Source organism: Anticarsia gemmatalis, chromosome 5 (assembly GCF_050436995.1).
Source record: "Anticarsia gemmatalis isolate Benzon Research Colony breed Stoneville strain chromosome 5, ilAntGemm2 primary, whole genome shotgun sequence".
In the NCBI taxonomy this organism is placed as follows: Eukaryota; Metazoa; Arthropoda; class Insecta; order Lepidoptera; family Erebidae; genus Anticarsia; species Anticarsia gemmatalis.
Genome location: NC_134749.1, coordinates 11,156,034 through 11,175,486, shown reverse-complemented (window position 1 = coordinate 11,175,486; position 19,453 = coordinate 11,156,034). Strand labels below are relative to the sequence as shown.

The window sequence follows — 19,453 nt, the reverse complement described above, 5'->3', positions numbered from 1 at the left end:
ATATATAGCCTATAACCTTCCTCGATAAATGGACTATCTAACACTGAAAGAATTTTTCAAATCGGACCAGTAGTTCCTAAGATTAGCGCGTTCAAACAAACAAACAAACAAACTCTTCAGCTTTATAATATTAGTATAGATGAAATGGGACTTGTTGGATACTTATTAGTCCACGTCAGTACCGAGTTGATTAAACAATATAACACATGTTCGCAATTAAACGATAATGTGAAATAAAACTGTAATTAACATCAACTTTATGTTTAAAAACGATCGATACATTTAGTACCCGTTTATATGCACTTTCAAGAGTTCTATTAGCTGATAATTCTGCACTTAGGTTTATATCAGCTTAACCTTTCTACCAACTATGTTGAGTCCGACTTCCAGTCTCACCGGTACCAGCTGAATACCAGTAGTTAATATGGAGAGAATTATCTTCTTCTTATCGGCCTTCCAAAATCCAGATACCTAGGTTGTAACACAATACCCCTCGGTAAGATTGGTTGTCTTGTCAGACTTTCAAGCTTCTGACTACTGGTAACGACTGTCAAACATCTTTGAAAATGACAGCCGGGACCTTCCATTAAACGTTCCTTCCGAAACACTTGGTAGGTTTATTATATAGCCATCCATCCACTTACCAACCTTGGCAAGCATAGCTTAACGTGAAAGATCGATCGATCCGAGCGGCTGTTGTTACTTCAGCCGTCAAGTTCCTGAATAGTTGTACCTATTAGCTGATAATACAGCACTTAGGTACCTACTGAAATGGACATTAACTGGGTAAAAACCACGCTCTGTCATAAAGTAGAGTAATGCCTTTTACTGGACATTATGTATGATCACATGTCACGTATTTCCTCCGAAACAGCTGAATAGATTTGGATGAAGTTTTAACCAGTGTAAAGTGAAGCTTAAAATAAGTAAGAGTGCGGCCCATTTTTTTGTACCAAAAATTAAGATTCCATAATATATTTTTTGATATTCCATAGTCTGTTACCTTCCATTATCTATACGGAATACGCTAGTATTCTTTTTGTAATTTCGCTCCATTTGTGCAAACAATAATTGTAGTAAGAAAATAAAATGCTAATATTCAGGTTTTTACATTTATTATACAACAAATGAAACAGATAAGGCGTACATATGCAAATATTGTCTTTATTACAAAGAAAATACTTTCTTATATAACGATATATACTTATTCCTTTTAACGTTGACTTTTATGGCTTAATACATATTATTATGTTCTTAAAAACCAATAGAAAATGTAATTTCTAAAAGGGCACGTATACTTTATTACAAGCAAGGATTTCGGATATATTAATCAAATTATATCGGTATCGGACACGATTACGGATATAAAATTATTTCCGATTATCGTTTCAGTTATTAGATTTTAATACAATTGTTAACGTGAACAAACAAATAGGTTATTAATTTTGACCTTTGTAAATTATCCGGAACTTTCATATCTTTAACGAGGATAGAAATTTGGATATCCAATTGTTTCGGTTACGAAGCTCCATATTTACACTGCTAGACAAAGGATATGGGACCTTTTAGAAATTTAATTTCAAACAAAATAACTAAAGCGAGAAATCCTCCTTAAAATCATAATCATCTTTCTTCTTATAAGTAGTAAGTGATACATTTTCTAATACATCAGCTAAATTGACGGCTTGTTTCTCAGTCCTTGCTTTATTCTTTTTATCTTTCTTGAACTGCATTTTTCTAAGTTTGTTCTGTTTCATGTTTCCTTCTAGAAGCATCTCCGGGTCTGTTTTGGACTTTTCTTTAGATTTATTTGATTTGTCTAACTTAGATCTGATGTTAACTGTTTTAGGGAGTAGTGTCGTATCTTCGTTGTCAACTTGCATGTCGTCTTCCAAAGCTGCTTTTACGGGTCCTGAACTTGAAATCTGAAAAAGGAAAGGTTTTTCGTTACTTAAATAGGCCTAACCCCTCCCTTATTACGAGAGGAGACCCTGGCCCGGCAGTGGGAAATTAACGGGTTAAATTGAATTATTTATTTATAAATATAACATCCTACAAAAAAAATATGTTAAAATGTTGCCAAGACGAGACCGTATAGCTCGTACTACCAAAAAGTCATCAGATCTGACGTAGAGCCAAGTTTCTAACCCTAAATCTATAAGGCTTTTTATTTAATCTTAAGTCGCGACAAAAAAACAACACATTCCACCACATTTATTGTATTTTTTTTAGTATCTGGTTGTTTTTCCACCAGACATGGGCTGAGAGACTGTTAATACAGCTACAATAAATGTGATAACAGATAAAATAATATTCAGATTTTATAAAGTTTAACAAATTTAATAAACTGACGAATATGCGATAAAATAAAAGTCAAGTTTCCCATACAACAAGTAATGACTGAAGTTTCCAACTATAAACAAGAACAATAAAAAGTATATATTACCGTGATACCCTCAACGCCTGTGTCGTGCGAGGCCAGTTCATCGATAGCTTCAGTCTCCATCGCCTCGAAGGAGTTGATGTCGAACTCCTGAGCGATACTCGACACGATCTTGGCGTCCACGTGCACTTCCGAGTCTGGGGTCTCGGGCGGCAGTGTGAAATACCTCACCTATGAAAAAAAAACAGTATTCTTTATAGTTCAACGAGTTAGTAGTGCCTTGTATGAAAGGCTTGCGGCTGATAAAGGTTTATAACATTTAGACCGCGTAAAAGTAATTTTTACGTATAAACTGTACTTTTGAATCACTCTATCCAATACAAGAAACCGCATCAGAATACGTAAGGTAGTTTCAAAGATCTAAACATACATAGGGACAGACAGTAGAAAGTGCCTTCGTTTTATACTATCCCTCTTATTCAGAAAAATATATGAAGTTATGAAAGGCTTATAAAGAGTTTTGTTTCTTTCACTCCTAATCGAAATGAAAAAGAGAAAACATATTGTAGTAGTTTTTTAACTAAAATATGTTTATAGTATGTTTATGAGTAAGAGGGTATGTAGTTAAGTAATTTTAGCCAGTAAAAGGTGTAAAGTGTTACATACTTTGCCAGTGTTCCAGTCATTAAGTAGTATTTTCGCCGCGGCCTCCTGGTCCGGCACTCCGCCCTTCTTGAACCTGCCCATACGAGACGCCAAGTGTGCGAAGAATTCCTACAACAAAAATCAACAACCAATTGAATAACACGGTAGCTAAAGCAAAATAATTGTTATTCGAAATCCCTATAATGTACAAGATGAAAAAATATGGGTCGTGGAGGAAATTTATTTTAAATATTAATGGGTTTCTTAGGTCTTTAAAGTAATTTAGATTTTTGATTTATATGAGCTATATTAGTTTTTCTTTCAATAAATTAAGGGGCCTTCAATGACTTCAATGTATAAAGAGGTTTCTCTCCATAGCCAACACAATTAAAATGTACTGCAAAAATTGTTCCTACGGCGCCCGCTATATCGCCGCTAGGCGCTTATCAGATTTTCAAACAAAGATTCTGGGGATAGCTAACCGGTGCCTACCGTCCAACTAGACTATGATAGTAAAGGAATAGAGAGTGTACCTGTGTATTGTGCACACACTTGGAAACTTTAAACAAAAACCTGTACAGTTGGCTGGTTTCAATGAAACTGCCCGCCGTAGTTGAAATCGACCAGGACGACAGTAAATATACAAGAAGGACTTACCTGTGGTGTATTAAACTCAGGTATACTATAAAGTTCGACGAGGGTCTGTTTGTTGGCTCTCTGCAGTATGGCGGCGGCGGGCGTGACGGGGTCCTTGAGGCTGGCGACGCGGACCGCGTTCTTCAGCGCCACGCTGGAGTCGCTCTCCGGCCCCGCGTGGAACACTATGCCGGGACTGTCCAAGATCTTGATCTTCGAGTCCAGCTGTACTGTCTGCATTTGTCTGGAAGAAGATGGTGGTTTAGAAAGAAATACTAATATGCAAGAGAAAATATTACAATACGATAGTCTGTTTAAGTGTTATGTTTTTCATATTAAAAATATTGTTATGTATCAGCTTCTACCCAGGACCTCGTCTGATTAGGTTTCCCAAGATAAAAAGGATCCTATTTGTTAATCTAGGTCATAAACTAGTGTGTAATCCATTTTTTATCACAATTAGTGTACTTTTGGTGTGGAAGACTAACAAACATACATACATACAAACATTCATCTTCACAAACTTTCTCATTTATAATATAATAAGCTTCTTACTTGGTAATACCAGGTGTGCTGCCAACATTGCAAGCCTTGGATCTGTTCAGACTGTTGATGATGGAGCTCTTGCCAACGTTGGGTAGACCCACCACGCCCACGGTGATCGTCGTCTTGATGCCCTTGTTGCGACAGTAGTTGCCCAGCAAGCCCATTAGCAACTCCGCTCCTACACATGCTGAACCTGGAATAATAGATGATTATTGTCACACTGTTTGGAGTCTTATCCGGGAATGAGAGAAGGGTAAAGCCTTGAGTCTGACACACCAGCCAACTGTCGGTTGAAGACATTGTGTCATGTGACTGGTCATGTCAAACTATTAATAGATTTCTATATGGCTTAAATACAGGTATAATATTGACTTTAAAGATGTAATTAAATATGAAAAGAAATTGATAATTACAGATAGAGTACAGCCAGATTCAATAGTGAAAAATAAATATGACTCTCTGCCTGCAACTGTGTCTAAGTGGAAACATTTTTTGGGGAAAAAATTCAGTTGATGTTATGCCAAATTATAAACTGTGCAAAGTTCTATCAAAATGTATTCACTAGTTTTGACGTGATTAAGGAAATATACATCGAAACATCCAAACAGTTGCAATAATAATATTATAAGGAAACCAATCTCCATATTTTTCTTACAACCCACCTTTCATTTGTTTCTCTTTAACAACATGCTTCATCTTCCTAGTTCCAAGGTTATGCTGTTGATCTTGTGTGGAAGCCTTGAACGGTACCGCAGGTGCCGTGCGACGTAAGTACTTAAGCCATGCTTCGAGGTTCGAGCGCGGGACGAGATCTGCCTTGTTGAGGACTAAGACGAGACGCTTGCCTGATTCACGCACTGCTTCTTCTACTTGAGCACATCTTGTGCCTGAAAAATGTGATTTTGAGTTTAAAAATAAATAAATTAATAACATTGGACCGATCACACATGATCATCCTATTCTAAACTAAGCAAAATTTGTTTTATGGTAAGCAAATAACTGATAAAAATACTTTAATATGTCTAAAGCATGAATGGCACATAGCCTTTTTATCAATGGTCCTGTATCAATGTTCGTGCAAGTTGTTTTTAGGGAAAGCCAGCAGCATTTTTTGGTAAACAGGTGGGATTGTATTTAGTATTATGTATGTAATATAATTAAACGTATTAAGGGCTTACCTAAAAGCCGATCCCACCAAGCATAGGACAATGGTATAGAATTACACATATAAGGGCTTACCTAAAGGATCCCTAGCATCAACCACTTCCAATATGACCTCAGCCTCCGAGATGACCTTCTTGAACTCTCTGTAGTAAGTCTTGAGGGAGTTCTCCTGCCTCCTGTCCTTGCCAAACTCCACATCGTCTGACTGTTCATCACCTTTGAATGCTTCGTGAACTTTGCCTCTAGCTGTTGCATTTGCTACCTAGAAAATATAATTTCGTGATATTTTTCTATAACATCTTTTATACAGTAAGTTACAAGAAGAGGTGTATGGAAAATATTCACATTTCACCATTTATATTGTGTATTTTATGTTATATGGTGAGCCTATTGCCATACACCAGGTATGCTACCAAACTGTGAGTTACTAGGTATTTAGAAAACACTTATATTAGAAAAATCTTAGGCTACGGAAATGGTTATTTAACATAGAAGTACTTAGTCTAAAATACTAGTTTTCTGAACCACTTAATAATGGGTACACTGTCTATAGAGGTGAATTTAAAGGACCTCACATCATATCAATGAATTGAAAATCTAGCAAACTAACTAATCTAAAATGTCAAGAAATATATCATCTTTGGATGTGTAAAGTGTACCAAATGATGCTTTTGTATACCTAAAAACTCTTCAGCTAAACTAGGGTCTGTAGTAATATACCTATAATGGCTGCCAGGCTCTATGCGCAATGTAACACAACATAACATAATACAAGTTAATACTTACCAAAGTATCCATGCTGACATTGCTATTTTTCTTTTCCTCCATCTTCTTCTGTTTCTCAAGTTTAGCCAACTCTTTTCTCTTCTGTCTCTCTTCTTCTTTGTGTTTCTTAACAGCTTCAACTTCTTTCAAGATGTCGTTTTTAAAAGGACACTCATTTGGAATCTGAATAGGTTTGGTTTTCTTAGACTTGGGATTCTTTTTTGCTTCCTTCTTTTGTTTCCTGTTGTGTTCTTTTACTTTCTTTTCTATTTTGTAACGCAGGCGTGCTGGTGTCCGCTTTGATGGTTTCTCTGAAGAATTAAATAAATAATTAGGTTTTAAGTAACAGTAAATTACTTATAAGCAAGGTAGTATATCTATATTGACTTAAAACATGTTTTCAGCCGTGAAATAGCAATAAATATATCGGTTTCACAATTGGTAGTAATCTTTAGTTTGGAGCTAAAATAATTTTACGATAATTTCAGAAATTAACACATTACTTACTCAATTTGAACTTCGCCATTTTGTAGAAGGGGTTAAGTCACCTAAATTAATAAATATTATAACGTGGCGTAATATTAAAATGTGGCGTAAATATAAAATTTTTATTTTCTAAACATAACCAAACCAATTCACTTCAACAATGACAGTTTAAACACTTGACACATGAAGTAAGCCATGTGAATGCATACGTTTTCAGTGCGATGAACGGTTATCTCTTTTGTTCATAAGATTTTGTACATCTCTTATCTCTTTCTGCGTCACACTAAAATGCTATCAAATTAAAAGAAGTCTAAAGCTACAGTGGAACACTTCAAAGCATGGTCGTCTTTGACATCTGTCAGACCATGTCAAAATAAAAACACGTGCTGCTTAATTTTCCACAGGTTAAAAATAACCACTTTATAAACATTTATTAAATAATTTTTGGATCGAATACGTTTAAATAATTAATGAAGTCGGACGTCTTGTGACATTGTCGATTTCAAGTTAGTTTTTTGTATCATACTAGATATTTTAAGGCAAATTAAAATAAGAAAATTAAAAATTATGGCCAAAAAAGGGAAACTAAAGACAAGAGAGTTCTTTACAGTTCCTATATTATTTTATTGTAGGGTACTCTGCAGCTCGCGGTGTCCTATACCTACACACCAAAAAAAACTTTTAGTTTCGTTCGAAAACGAACTGAGCGTGTAACACCACGGTACCTATAATGTAGGTAGGTAACACACATCATAAAAAGTTTTTAAAGATTTATTTTTCAATTTATTTATTCAAGTATTGTTAAAAAAAATGAAGGACTTGCATAGTGAGAAAAGAAAGTAATTGCTAAACTATTTGAGACGAACACCAACTCCAAATAAAAATTACGAAAATGGTGAATGAAATATATTAGGCACTATCAATTGAGAACCATTTCTTTATTTCTCTTAAATTTAAAATAGGTACTCTTAAATTAATGTATGGACAGTTCAAATAAAGATCTGTAGATTTTCATGTTCAACAGAAAACATTGAACAGTATCAGTGTATGGTAGGCTATAAACCCTACCATACATTGATACTGTTCAATGTTTTCTTCTTGGGCAAGATCTGTTGATGACAAATTTCTTGAAATTGCTAATACTATTTCTGTTAAAAAATTGTTCGCTCGAAATGCAAACCGCCGTTTACAATATTAATATTAGTCTATGTAAAAGGGGGAAGAGCTTATTGCTATATATCGGGCATGATAACACCGGACTAATGTTGATTGCAATAAATAATTTTGAATTTGAATTTGAATTTGAAAAATGTTAAAAAAAATAAAAACTACCATTAGCGCATTCCACGAGCTGGGAATCGAACTCGAGGTGCATCTCTTGGTTAGCAGGTTAGATCACAGAGACCGTCCTGAGCGGTATTTTTTACTGATTATAACTTAATAATATACCTATATGTAAGATAACTTATTATCTACCTGTAACATTTCATAATTAAGTATCTACCGACATATTATATTATTTTTTATACATTTTCTTAAGTCAATGCATAATAGACACATGCTTCTTATCTCACTTAGATGCACTTTAATCTTACTTGCGATTTCACATAATTAAATCGCTACCTCGTAATACAATCGAAGTCTATACTTTAGAAGTTGACCCTGGGTTCATTGATAGACCATATTCTTATAACAAATAGGTTTTCGTAAAAGTTAGGTCTCATTCCAAATGTCTGATCTAGTTGTTTGTATGATGAAAAGTTTGTGTTCTTATCTATTACCCTAATTTAACTAATACCTACATAGGTTAAATAATAATAATAATATGGCTTTGACAGATCTCTGCGTGTCTATAAAAAAATAATAATATAGTGAGTTGTTATTAAGCTAGTTGCTTAACTGACACCTAGCTGGGTAGTCAGGTACATGTTAGGATGACAAATAATAATACAATTATGTCGTTATTACAACCATATCAAGATAAACACATAACCGAACAAAGTTGGTACACCTAATATGTAAACATAAAACATTTGGTAAACAAAACACGTCGTCGTTCATTCATCTTTGGATATCGTGAATGAATTTCCTTGGTCACAGTCGGGCTATGTGCGGCGGCTGGCGTCGCCATATGACGGGCTTTGTTAGCACGCAGCAGCTGCGCTTAGCTCGCGAAACGGTCGCTTGTACCTGAACAGGTAACAGAAGCAACAGGTCATTTCTCTCCGGGCGAGGGGCGCGCGGCTACCGCCGACCGCCATGCCGAGACAGTCGCGATACACGCTCCGCTGTGACTGCACGCCGCTCCGCGAGCCCGCGCGCTCCACAAACCGCGATATATTCCGATTACATCGCGCGAGTAATGTGCGCGAACGCATACGGTGTTAATCTCTTTGTACGCAGCCAGTCGTGACAGTGCAAATGTCTCCCAGTTTAGAAGGGATCATGTTTAACAGAAACGCGAACCTCTCGGCGCGCCGGCCGTTGTTGGCGGAACCGCAAAAGCCTCTAATGGTCCCACCACGCGCGCCTCCCCGCGACACTGGTCCGCACAGGCCCTTGCCCGCGCCGAGGAACCAGCCCACGGATTATTCCTACGAATACCGACCAGATTATTGGAAACCGTCCAACGTCGAACTCGAAAGGCGATTACAGGAGGCGAGAGCGCGTGAGAAAGTCGGATACTTTCAAGATAAAGTTAATCCTGAGTTAAGTTTAGACCGCAGGGAAGCGGAACTAGTGTTTAGGTTCGAACCGCAGGCGTCAGACGATTACCTTTCGAATCAGTACCGTGCCCCGGTAGTGCATTATGCGAAGCCTCCGACTCCGGCGAACGGGTTCGCTGGCCGTGTGCCCGAGAGAGACGGGCCCTTCGTGTTCGGCGTGCACAGTCCGAGCCAGTTCCCGATATCGCGGCGGGACGACGACGACTACGACTACTCGGAGGTGGCGGAGGAGAACGGTCGCACTGTGATACGAGACGATGTCTCTGAAGACTTGAACTGCTGTGATAAAGTGAACGAGTGGGCGGTGAGGGACAAGAAGAGCAGACGGACTTTGAATCGGATGTTTCAGATAAAGGACAGGAGGAAGGTGAAGGGTGGCAAGAAGGAGAAGATAAAGTGTGTGTTGGTGGGGGATGGAGCTGTGGGGAAGAGCTCCTTGATAGCTGCTTACGCGCAGGACACGTTCCGGGAGGAATATCAGCCTACAGCATACGACACATTTAACGGTAAGATCGCAAAACTACATCCGAACAAAAGAGCACGACTTGCATGAGAGATTTCATAGAATGTCTGTTAGAGATTACAAACTTACAACACACACAAAGTCGGTTCCTATATCGCCAGCCACTTGCGTGACTTATCGCGAACGACCCTGATTTGTTGAGATAATTGGTGATTACCACTAGACTTATCATTTGTAGGACTATCGTATCATTAGCTGCATTTCATTTTATAATGTGTTTTGTTGTTACTGGCGCCACTAAACAATTTCCTTTTTACAAGATAAAGAGTGTAATCATTGTACAAATATTTCTTGCAAGTATTTTTAAGACAAGTTTAACTGATTAAATATAAATAAATAAATAAATATCATTGGACAACTCACACACGGTCATTTGATTCCAAACTAAGCAGAGCTTGTACTATGGTAACCAAATAACTGATAAACATACTTAAATACTTCTAAATACATACTTATATAGATAAATTGACATCCAGGCTCAGGACAAATACTCGTGCTCATCACACAAAGATTTGTCCCGGGTGGGATTCGAACCCACCACACGCGGCGCTACGGTTGTTGCGGCGAGGTGACCGCTTAAACCGCTGCGCCAAACGTGCAGATTGTGAAAACATTAACTATAGCGTCGAAATTGTAACGAAACTTCGGGTTCACGAAACTGTTAGGCACTGTAGCGTACGCCTACTGTTAGGTACAGTAGGCGTACGCTTACTTCTTCTTCTAAGATTTTTAAAACTGGCAGTGTAGAAAATTACAATAATCATATAGGCACTTATCCATTGCCACCATTATGCATTTTGTTCTTTTCCAAGCCAGGTGCAGAACGAAAAGAAGTGACTTTAGTTACTTCATGCAGGTAGATACCTACCTACACAAAGTAATTTTAACTAGACGTGCCTACATAATAGGTATTATATTATTAACGAAATGCCGATTAACCAAATACATCTTCCTATTTGTTTTTTTAATTAGGCATTGTCATGTGTCACGTGCTTTGATAACAAATGCTTGTGGATGCTTAGGTTTATAGAGTTTACAAGACAGATACCTACCTACGTTTACGTGTGACGTCCACCCGGCCTCGTAATTTAATACGCTACGGACTACGTACTTTTATCTATGCTACAATTAATCTACGTAAAATAACGCAAATAAACATTAATCATCAAACATCAATCAAAGATATGACTAAAGCAGAATGCAAGGACGACTAGTGTAAAAAAATTATTACATGTAGACATGCAAGCACTTGCATTTAATTTATAAATAAATATAATATATTGATGTTATCTTAACATATTCATGCATAAATGTATGAAATAAAAACACACAGCAGGAGTCAACGACACTTCCAGACATTTTCTGTTGGGTTATCAACAAAAGAAACTTGTTTTAAACACACACAGCAATAACATAGTGGTCGGTTTCTTATTTAAAATTCCTGTTACGCTTTCTCATTTCAATTTATAACTGACATTCAAAAACATTTTTTCATATTACATACCTAATTTAAATTGTATCATTGTTGATTTTTTATGAGCTTTGAGAAAGTAGTAAATATTGATTTTGATAAGTTTAAAGAGTAGGTACCTTCTTATACCTACCTACCCACTTTAAAAACCAAAATTAAGTTTACCTAGGTAGGTACTTCATTTTCCTACAACCTTCTAACGTAAGTAAACGCAATAACGTTTAAAATAAATATTAGTTAGCTTTCTGACATTAATTTTCTGTTACTTCATTTATCGGATAGGTTATCCGACACTTATCCATAAGCCGTTAAACTGGCACGAATATTTACCGAGAGTATACTGATCTATCTAGGTAGTTGATACCTGTAACGCTGTAATGTTTTATAGGCTGAATAAATAAAAAATATGATTATGTGCTCTGCTAAACCGTAATAAAAAAGCTAGAATTTTTATTCGTCCAGAAAGCGCTAAGTAAAAAAATCTAGTTCTAGTTTGTGTACCATTGACTAGAAATTGTTGCAATGTCTATTCTGTTTTCTATGTATTGTTTGAATTTCGGAAATTGTAAATTAAATGTGGTTATGTAAAGAAATAAATTAAACAACCCATTGTTTATTTTACAACGTAATACGCTACAGTTGTTTGTGTGTAATTAGAAAACAAACTAGATTATTTAGATTAATAACAAATTAAGTAAGTAATGAAAACTTCTCATAACAGTGAGAATATAATAATATGCACAATAGTGTTGTGCAACAATAAACAACGCATTTAAAATAATACTAATCGATTATTTTACCTATTAACGAAACAAATTATTTTTGCAATGGAAATAAAGTTTCAACCCGGTGTCCGTACCTGCGTAGGTACTTGTACTTCTTAAATAAGGTAAAATGCAAGTGTTATTTTGTATTTGTCGCCATTTTAAAACGTTTATTTACATAGCTATCGCTTCCACGCAGGTAGTGACGCGCAATCAGTACACAGTAACATCTGTATTTGTTCTGCCGGTGACACTTTAAAGACGTGCTTCTCTTGTTATATTCTTTTATCACTGATATGTATCAAACATCAAGGTTTCGACTATTTTTGGCGGTAAATATTGTGTATCTTTCACGCTTATTATGAAGAGTTTGATGTTTTTACCAACTTTATATTTTTTTCCTTACTCTTTAAAAAGTATATGTGTGTAAAAATATTAGGTACAACAATATTAGGTTTATGACTGTCGAAAGAATTAAAAAAAAACAATGGCTACGTTTTGCGAAAAACGAAACCCCATTAGACATAGTGGTATAGTGCTAAAATACCAAGGTAATGGTGTTTTTAAGCCCCCTTTATTAAATGAGGAGACGAAATTAAAGGCTACAACGATGGTGGACGAAGTAATTGCAAAAATAATGTTTATATTTTTTTATTGAACAATAAAACATAGTCTTAGTGAACGTCACAAGCCCTACCTCGTCACGCTATACTGATAGCTTATCTAGAGACATAACAGTTCTGTGAACTGGAAATGCATCCTTGAATGTATAGATTGTATTGATATTAATCTTTTATAAGCGGAATATTTTTAGCATTCATTTTCTTAGTAAAAGAATTCATGAATTTTCTACGACTTCCGGGTAAAATAAGAAGTTTTTTTTGCATTTAAAGGTCGATTTTTCCATTCTCAGATAACTTTTTTCGAGGAATATTCATTTAAATCTCGATTCTACGAATACCGGAAGATATGTACGTATTTCATAGTCAATCTTAAAAAAGTCGTAAAAATCACGATTGTTGTATGTACGAAAATGCAATACTAAATCATGGCCGTATTCTGTAAACATAATGACAACATTATTTATTACATCTGTCAAAGAATATCATTAACATCAATATTTATTTAGAGGCGTTGACAACTGTCTATTGTGCCTAAATAGATACTTCATTAAATTCTTGTCGCGCGCGAACATACTATGACAATAGAATATAATCATTCAAAAGTAAAAAAAAATGCGGGATTCTCACCATACCTGCACGTAGGTTAAGGTCTTTGACCCTATTTAATATGTAGTGTCTATTACTAGGGTCAATTAATGTTACAACGCCTAAGGGATCAGAATACAGAGTGGTACAAAGAGTTGACGTTTATTAATCAGGAGCGCGGACGGCGTCGAAAGGTTGATTATATAAAAATATTGCCCTTATTAATAAAACGTTGAGTTGTTAATAAAAACTGTAAAATATTAATGAATTCGGTTTAAAAATACTCAGTTTTAATGTCACAGTCAGTATCAATGTCAATAACGGTTGTTTTTTACAGTATTGTATAGAGGTATAGCGTATTGTTTGTGGTAATTGAAAAGTTTAAAACAATGGAAAGTTGTAATAATAGCATAGCTAAGTACTTATTCGATATTCTTTTCTATCGACTAAACTAACGCAGAAACAGGTTGAGGCAATAAGACCGTATAAAATAGTTTTTATTTGTCTTTTAGTCCTGAACTAAACTGGCTATCTAAAGTAGCCTTTTTGCTCTAAAAATGTCAATAATCAATTACTTAGTACAATTCTACGACCCTACAAAAAAATGCGAAGTTTGTAAGTCTGGATGTTGCATGTTTGTTACTCTTTCACAAAACAACTTCTCTGATTTTAATAAAATTTACTACACACAAACACAGGATACTTTTTAAACCGGGAAGAGTTCTCCGGCGAATTCGCGGTTAGAAACCACTAGCTTCTAAATGATAATAAAAAGTTATGCTAACTTCACGAACAAAGCCCTGGGAACAGCAATTAGGCGTTGAATCCAAACTAAGTGCTCCCAATATAGTTTTCCGTTGCCATTTTGTCGTAACTTTGTTTCCGACCACTATCCTCTTAAATGTGAAGTTTGTATTATAATTGAGGAAAAGTTGCCAGGAAATGGATGTCGCCAAGGACTTGGCTGATTATGCGAAGTATGGAGTGTACAGCGACAGTGTATCCATAATAAGTGTTCTACAATAACTTGAATGAGTTTATAATAATAATACTATTGCTATAAATGCAGAGGTAATGCAGAGGCTCTCTCTGTTATGTGTTCACGTCAAGATCGTAGTAAAATTGAAATAAAACTAATGAAATGGACGTGTTTTAAACATAAACAATAGCAAATGAAAAAATAATCGTACGTAATTTTTGATAGCATACTTAAAGTATGCTATCAAAAATTACGTACGATTATATATATATGACGATTATAGATAGGTATACGATTATCAAAAATTACGGACAAAAGAGATTTGGATTGTGAAAAGTATGATACTTTTCACAATCCAAATCTCTTTTGTCCTAGTATCTAAACATAACGATATATCTATATGAATGTCTCTAATTATATTATTATATTATCTCTGTTCCGACATATTTTATCTACGGCACATTTTTTGTTTATAGAACAACCCCATATCAAAATTAAACACCGACCGTGTTAACCTTTTATCATTATTCAAATAGGGAGCATTGCATTTGAATAAATAAACATAAAATCTAAAAATAACCTGTTTATGAGCTATGCTACAATAACTTTCACTATGTATGTGGCTTCTAAATAAGATGCCGCTAAAGGGATTTGTCTTTTATAGGTTTCTCGGCGAAGCAAGTCTTGTCACAATAATGGGACAATAGACACCGTAATAGTTTTTTAAACGATTCTCTCTGGTTCCCAGAGGAGTCGACGACGCCGGCGGAACTAAACCCTTAATTACTTTAGGGAATTATCATAAGAAATTCCCTTTGTATTTAAATGTTGAAGCTATTATTTAATACCTTATTTATGTTACGACGTATACGTTTACATAATTTGAGTTAAGTAGGTGGTAGATGTGTGAAGATTAATCTACAGGTAAATTAAGTTTCTTAACTTTGGGTTTAAGAAGAAAAATGGTTTCTGTCACCCTGAGTTACTATAGCTAAAGGAAACTAACAGAAAATTGGAGGACGTAAACTGATTATTGGACCTTTCCTACGAAAATAATAAAAAAAAATAGTTGGGTTAGAAGTTAGCAGATGAATGAGTAGAGCTTGACTAGTCAGATAAAAAAAAAATACATTTCTATCAAAGGCATAGTGAGTTTGTAAGAATTCTATTATTACGTTTTTAAATTCGATCTATTAAATGAGATTGCGTAAAGTTAAAAGACGCATATTTTTTCTAAAGCTACTTATTTAGTGTGGTAATAAGATCGTTAGTTTAAAAATAATTGCGTGATGATTATCTGTCATTGTGCTAACGACTTGCAAATTGAGTTGCAAATGTAATGGACTATGACATAATTCGATTGACCCAGTCTTGGTAAATCGACTAACGACTACTTACTTAGACTAATAGAGTATAGACTATATCCAACGCCATTATAATATTTTTTACTGGACCACAGACAATCCTTAATTTCTTTTTACAAATTCCCACAGCATTATTAAATAAAATGGTGTCATTTGGTTTCTTTGTTGAGGTCATCCTTTCGGCAGGTGTAAAGGGACCAAGGGCAATAATAACATACTTTTGTAATAAATAAGGGTGTACTTACTTATCTTTGTTAAGTCCGCTTTTGCATATTAGAGGGATGATCACACAAAAAGTAGGATTGTCATTCAATTTAAAAAAAGAAAAGGTGTAAAATATTTTTTATGCGAGCAATTTTTATTTGTTTTGTAGAAGCGAAATACTTAGTTTCGTTTGAAATCATGATAAACTGATTTTATCACTAAACAGTAGTCGTTAAATAACATTTACTTGACGAATAACACCATTAACTGCACGTAACAAAAAGGCTTTTCGAGATTCGCAAGCCGTGACAGAATGGTTATCTTCCGCGTCTACAAAATCCTACTAAGATTATGAATGCGAAAGTTTGAGTATGTATACACGTTTGTTACTCTTTCACGTAAATACTACTCAACCGATTTAGATGAAATTTGGGATGTAGGTAGCTGAAGACCCAAAATAACACATAGGCTACATCATTGACACATTTTATCCCGGAGTTACCGAGTGATCGGTATTTACACGGGGATAACGAGTTATGGGAGGGTTTCCACGCGGACGGAATCACGGGCGGCTTCTAGTACGTTCATAAAATCATTGGTTATGCCAAACACATAAGTTATCACGGTTCCTCGCAGAAGGTAATGTGTGCATATTGATGTGAAAGTGTCAGGCTTTGAGACAATGTTGGTACTTTCGCCGGCGGTTATTTAGCATGCGAATTATCTTGGGCTTAAACTGCCGATATTGAAAGTAGGACCTATTGGCAGCTTGTGACGTGCAATGACCTTTAAGGTGGAGTGTGCGGTTTTTTAAGTGTGCTAAAAGTCCGATAGTCGCATTTAGATGCAGCAACTCCATACTGCAATACTGGTATTCAGCCTGGAAGCCGACTCTAATATAGTTGGAAGTAAGGCTGGGCTGATGATTTGGATTTGAATTTTAGAAATCTCATAATGTCCACTTCTTTATCATATTAATTTCCCTATGCTCCCTCTAAAGTATCTTAGCTTATTTATGGCAATAAGAATAAGAAAAACCATTAAGTACAAATATCTTTCTTAACAACGGTAGGTACAATAATTTGTGTATTTTGTCATCAGTAAAGCTTAAAAGGAAGTCCAATACGTTTGAGTCATGAGCGCAATACGTCGTTACAAAATATAAATATTGTTACAACATTACATTTAGAAATAAGTGTACGATATAATTACACTGAGGCAAAGTCAGCCGCTTGTTTTAACATGAGCGATTTAGTTTTTTGAATAGGGCACTGAGACATTGTTAATGTTTCTGCTAGGGAGTAGGTACTTGAATAACGTCCTCCTGCGTATAAGCAAGAATGGGGAATATTCGATACTAGTTTTTGTGTTGCCTAGTCAATAAAAGTACTAGTCAATGAGATTAAATATGTAGCAAGATTAGATAGGGCTCTATTCTTCATCGGCACAGTATCGTTGTAAAAGGTATTTGCAAAAGTGTTTATCTATACTAGTCTATACCTACTAATATTATAAAGCTGAAGAGTTTGTTTGTTTGATTGTTTGTTTGTTTGTTTGAACACGCTAATCTCAGGAATTTCAGTGTTAGATAGCCCATTTATTGAGGAAGGCTATAGGCTATATATATCATCTACGCTACCAACGACCAATAGGAGCATAGTAACAGTATAAAATGTTACAAAAACTGGGAAAATTATGAACTATTCTCTCTTATGTAATGCAAGCGAAGTTGCGCGGGTCAGCTAGTGAAAAATATGGGGAGTGCTTATTAAGATTTGTTTTCGAAGATAACGAAAAAGAAGCAGATAAGTAGTAAAGAATCTTGATCAGCAAGTAACACTTTTAGTTTGTATTTTTGACATGTGCGTTCTTGCGGCTTGCAGTTGGTACAGCTCTTTTATCTCTAAATATTTCTAGCAATAGTAATGGTAGTGTTTCCTGCTACATTTATAACATTGAAGGTTGTCTTGCACTCGAGATATTTCGTAATACACACGTACGTGATCAAACGTCATTAGATTACAAGTTGCAAAAATTCTGCCGACTGTGTTGAACTTGTAAGCTGTTATAGTTTATAGAAACTGAAATAAATATATTATCTTAGGAACGTACGACTACAAATCCTACTTATATTATAAATTCTAATGTATGTTAGTACGGATAAATGGATGTATATGTTTGTATGTTCGTTTGTTAATCTTTCACGAAAACTTAATGAGATTTAGTGCACTAATAACCTGGATTTATGACATGTTTTACCCCGGATAATTTTTACAGCTAGTATTTATAATCTGGTTACTTACACATTAAGTAGCAGTGCATTAAAATCTGAAAAATAACTATAATCTGAATTTCTCTTTCGATGTGGTTTACCAGCCCGTCCATTCTTATGCTGTTACGTTGAATGAAAAATTGCCACTTGCAATCGCTAATATTAACGCCATTAGTTTTTGGAAACACGTTTAACAGGAATAAATACATGGTACCTATTCCTAAAGTGTTTACATGCGAAAATAAAACAACTCCAAACATTGACTTCACACCTCACCTTACATTTATTTTACGTTACGCAACAAACATTGTACCAAGAAACAGTAATAAAAGAGTTTTAAAATCGAAAGTTTTCACAACGTTACTCGTAGTACTTGTTACGAAAGTCCGGCCTATATTCTCTAGATAAACTCGGGCACTCGGGGTAACGTGTAGCAATCAATTCGGGTCACACATTAACAGTGTTGCAGCTAAAGAATACTTGTTCCATTAATCCAAATACAATGATAGCATTCAAAACTTTTTGGCTCAAACCTATTTAGATATTCGACTTACTTTTTTAATGGATGTCGGAATAGGTCGGAAGTACGTTTCACTATTGATATTGCATTAAAATGTCTGGTATTGAATTTCTTCATCTCCATTTCTTTTGTCGAAAGATAGTAGACTACAATTGTTACTAAACACATCCTTTTGAAGTTTCTTTTAGTTATATTGTTTAAAATACAGCAATATCGCAGCGTTTGTGACATTTTCTTTAACATTTTACCTTCAATACAAAAAACAGGTTTTAAAATTTTTATAACTGCTGTTAAATTGAATTATTTAATCAAAATTCCAATAATTTATCCTTATGCCACATTTTTACCATAAATTAAAATACATTTCCGGAAAACAGCAGTTAAATTTTAAACACTGGCAATTGTTGAAATTAGTATCGTATTTCACTATTCGGGGAAACTTCTGACGTCATGTTTACGTAGATCTATTTTCTAGAATTGAAATGCAGTACAATTTCCAGGTACTATTGGTAATACTGCCAGATATTCACAGATTCACCGTTTCCGAGATTTAGCTAGCGAATAGACAAACAAACAATGAACACGTGTTTCGGAACATTAGTTCGAGTGTCGTGTAAACAAACCTCTTTAGTACATTATGTATTGAGAAGGCGAGTTAATATTGAATTAACCTCAGTTAATCTTCTTTGCGTTTTTGTTCTACGATTTGTTTCAATGATAGTAGTGCTAATATATTATTAAATTTAAAACTACATTTCATCTACTTCCAACTATGTTTGCCGGCTTCCAGTCTCATT

The 19,453-nt window shown here is 35.2% G+C and overlaps 2 protein-coding genes across 2 annotated transcripts in view; one reads left to right on the top strand and one right to left on the bottom strand.

Annotated features, from left to right (window-relative positions):
* Nucleotides 1–1,098: 1,098 nt before the first annotated feature.
* On the bottom strand, nucleotides 1,099–6,803 carry Ns1 (Nucleostemin 1). Its single transcript, XM_076114783.1, has 9 exons — nucleotides 6,647–6,803; nucleotides 6,161–6,450; nucleotides 5,450–5,636; nucleotides 4,873–5,097; nucleotides 4,220–4,403; nucleotides 3,686–3,908; nucleotides 3,050–3,157; nucleotides 2,447–2,614; nucleotides 1,099–1,925 (listed from the first exon to the last, which is right to left on the bottom strand). The coding sequence occupies exons 1-9, from the start codon at nucleotides 6,663–6,665 to the stop codon at nucleotides 1,593–1,595; spliced, it is 1,737 nt and encodes a 578-aa protein (XP_075970898.1). The 5' UTR covers nucleotides 6,666–6,803; the 3' UTR covers nucleotides 1,099–1,592.
* A 2,001-nt stretch (nucleotides 6,804–8,804) lies between these two features.
* Nucleotides 8,805–19,453, top strand: part of LOC142973176 (uncharacterized) — a 49,931-nt gene continuing 39,282 nt past the window's right edge. The window contains exon 1 of the mRNA XM_076114782.1: nucleotides 8,805–9,857. Within this exon, the coding sequence (XP_075970897.1) occupies nucleotides 9,047–9,857 (811 nt within the window). The 5' untranslated portion in view covers nucleotides 8,805–9,046. The remainder of the gene's footprint in view (nucleotides 9,858–19,453) is intronic.

Excerpts from the sequence above, each read along its gene's own strand:
- Ns1 (XM_076114783.1), bottom strand. Across the intron at positions 3,909-4,219 it reads AGCACACCTGGTATTACCAA|ACAAATGCAGACAGTACAGC; the intron begins GTAAGAAGCTTA and ends ATCTTCTTCCAG. Across the intron at positions 2,615-3,049 it reads ATGACTGGAACACTGGCAAA|GTGAGGTATTTCACACTGCC; the intron begins GTATGTAACACT and ends TTTTTTTCATAG.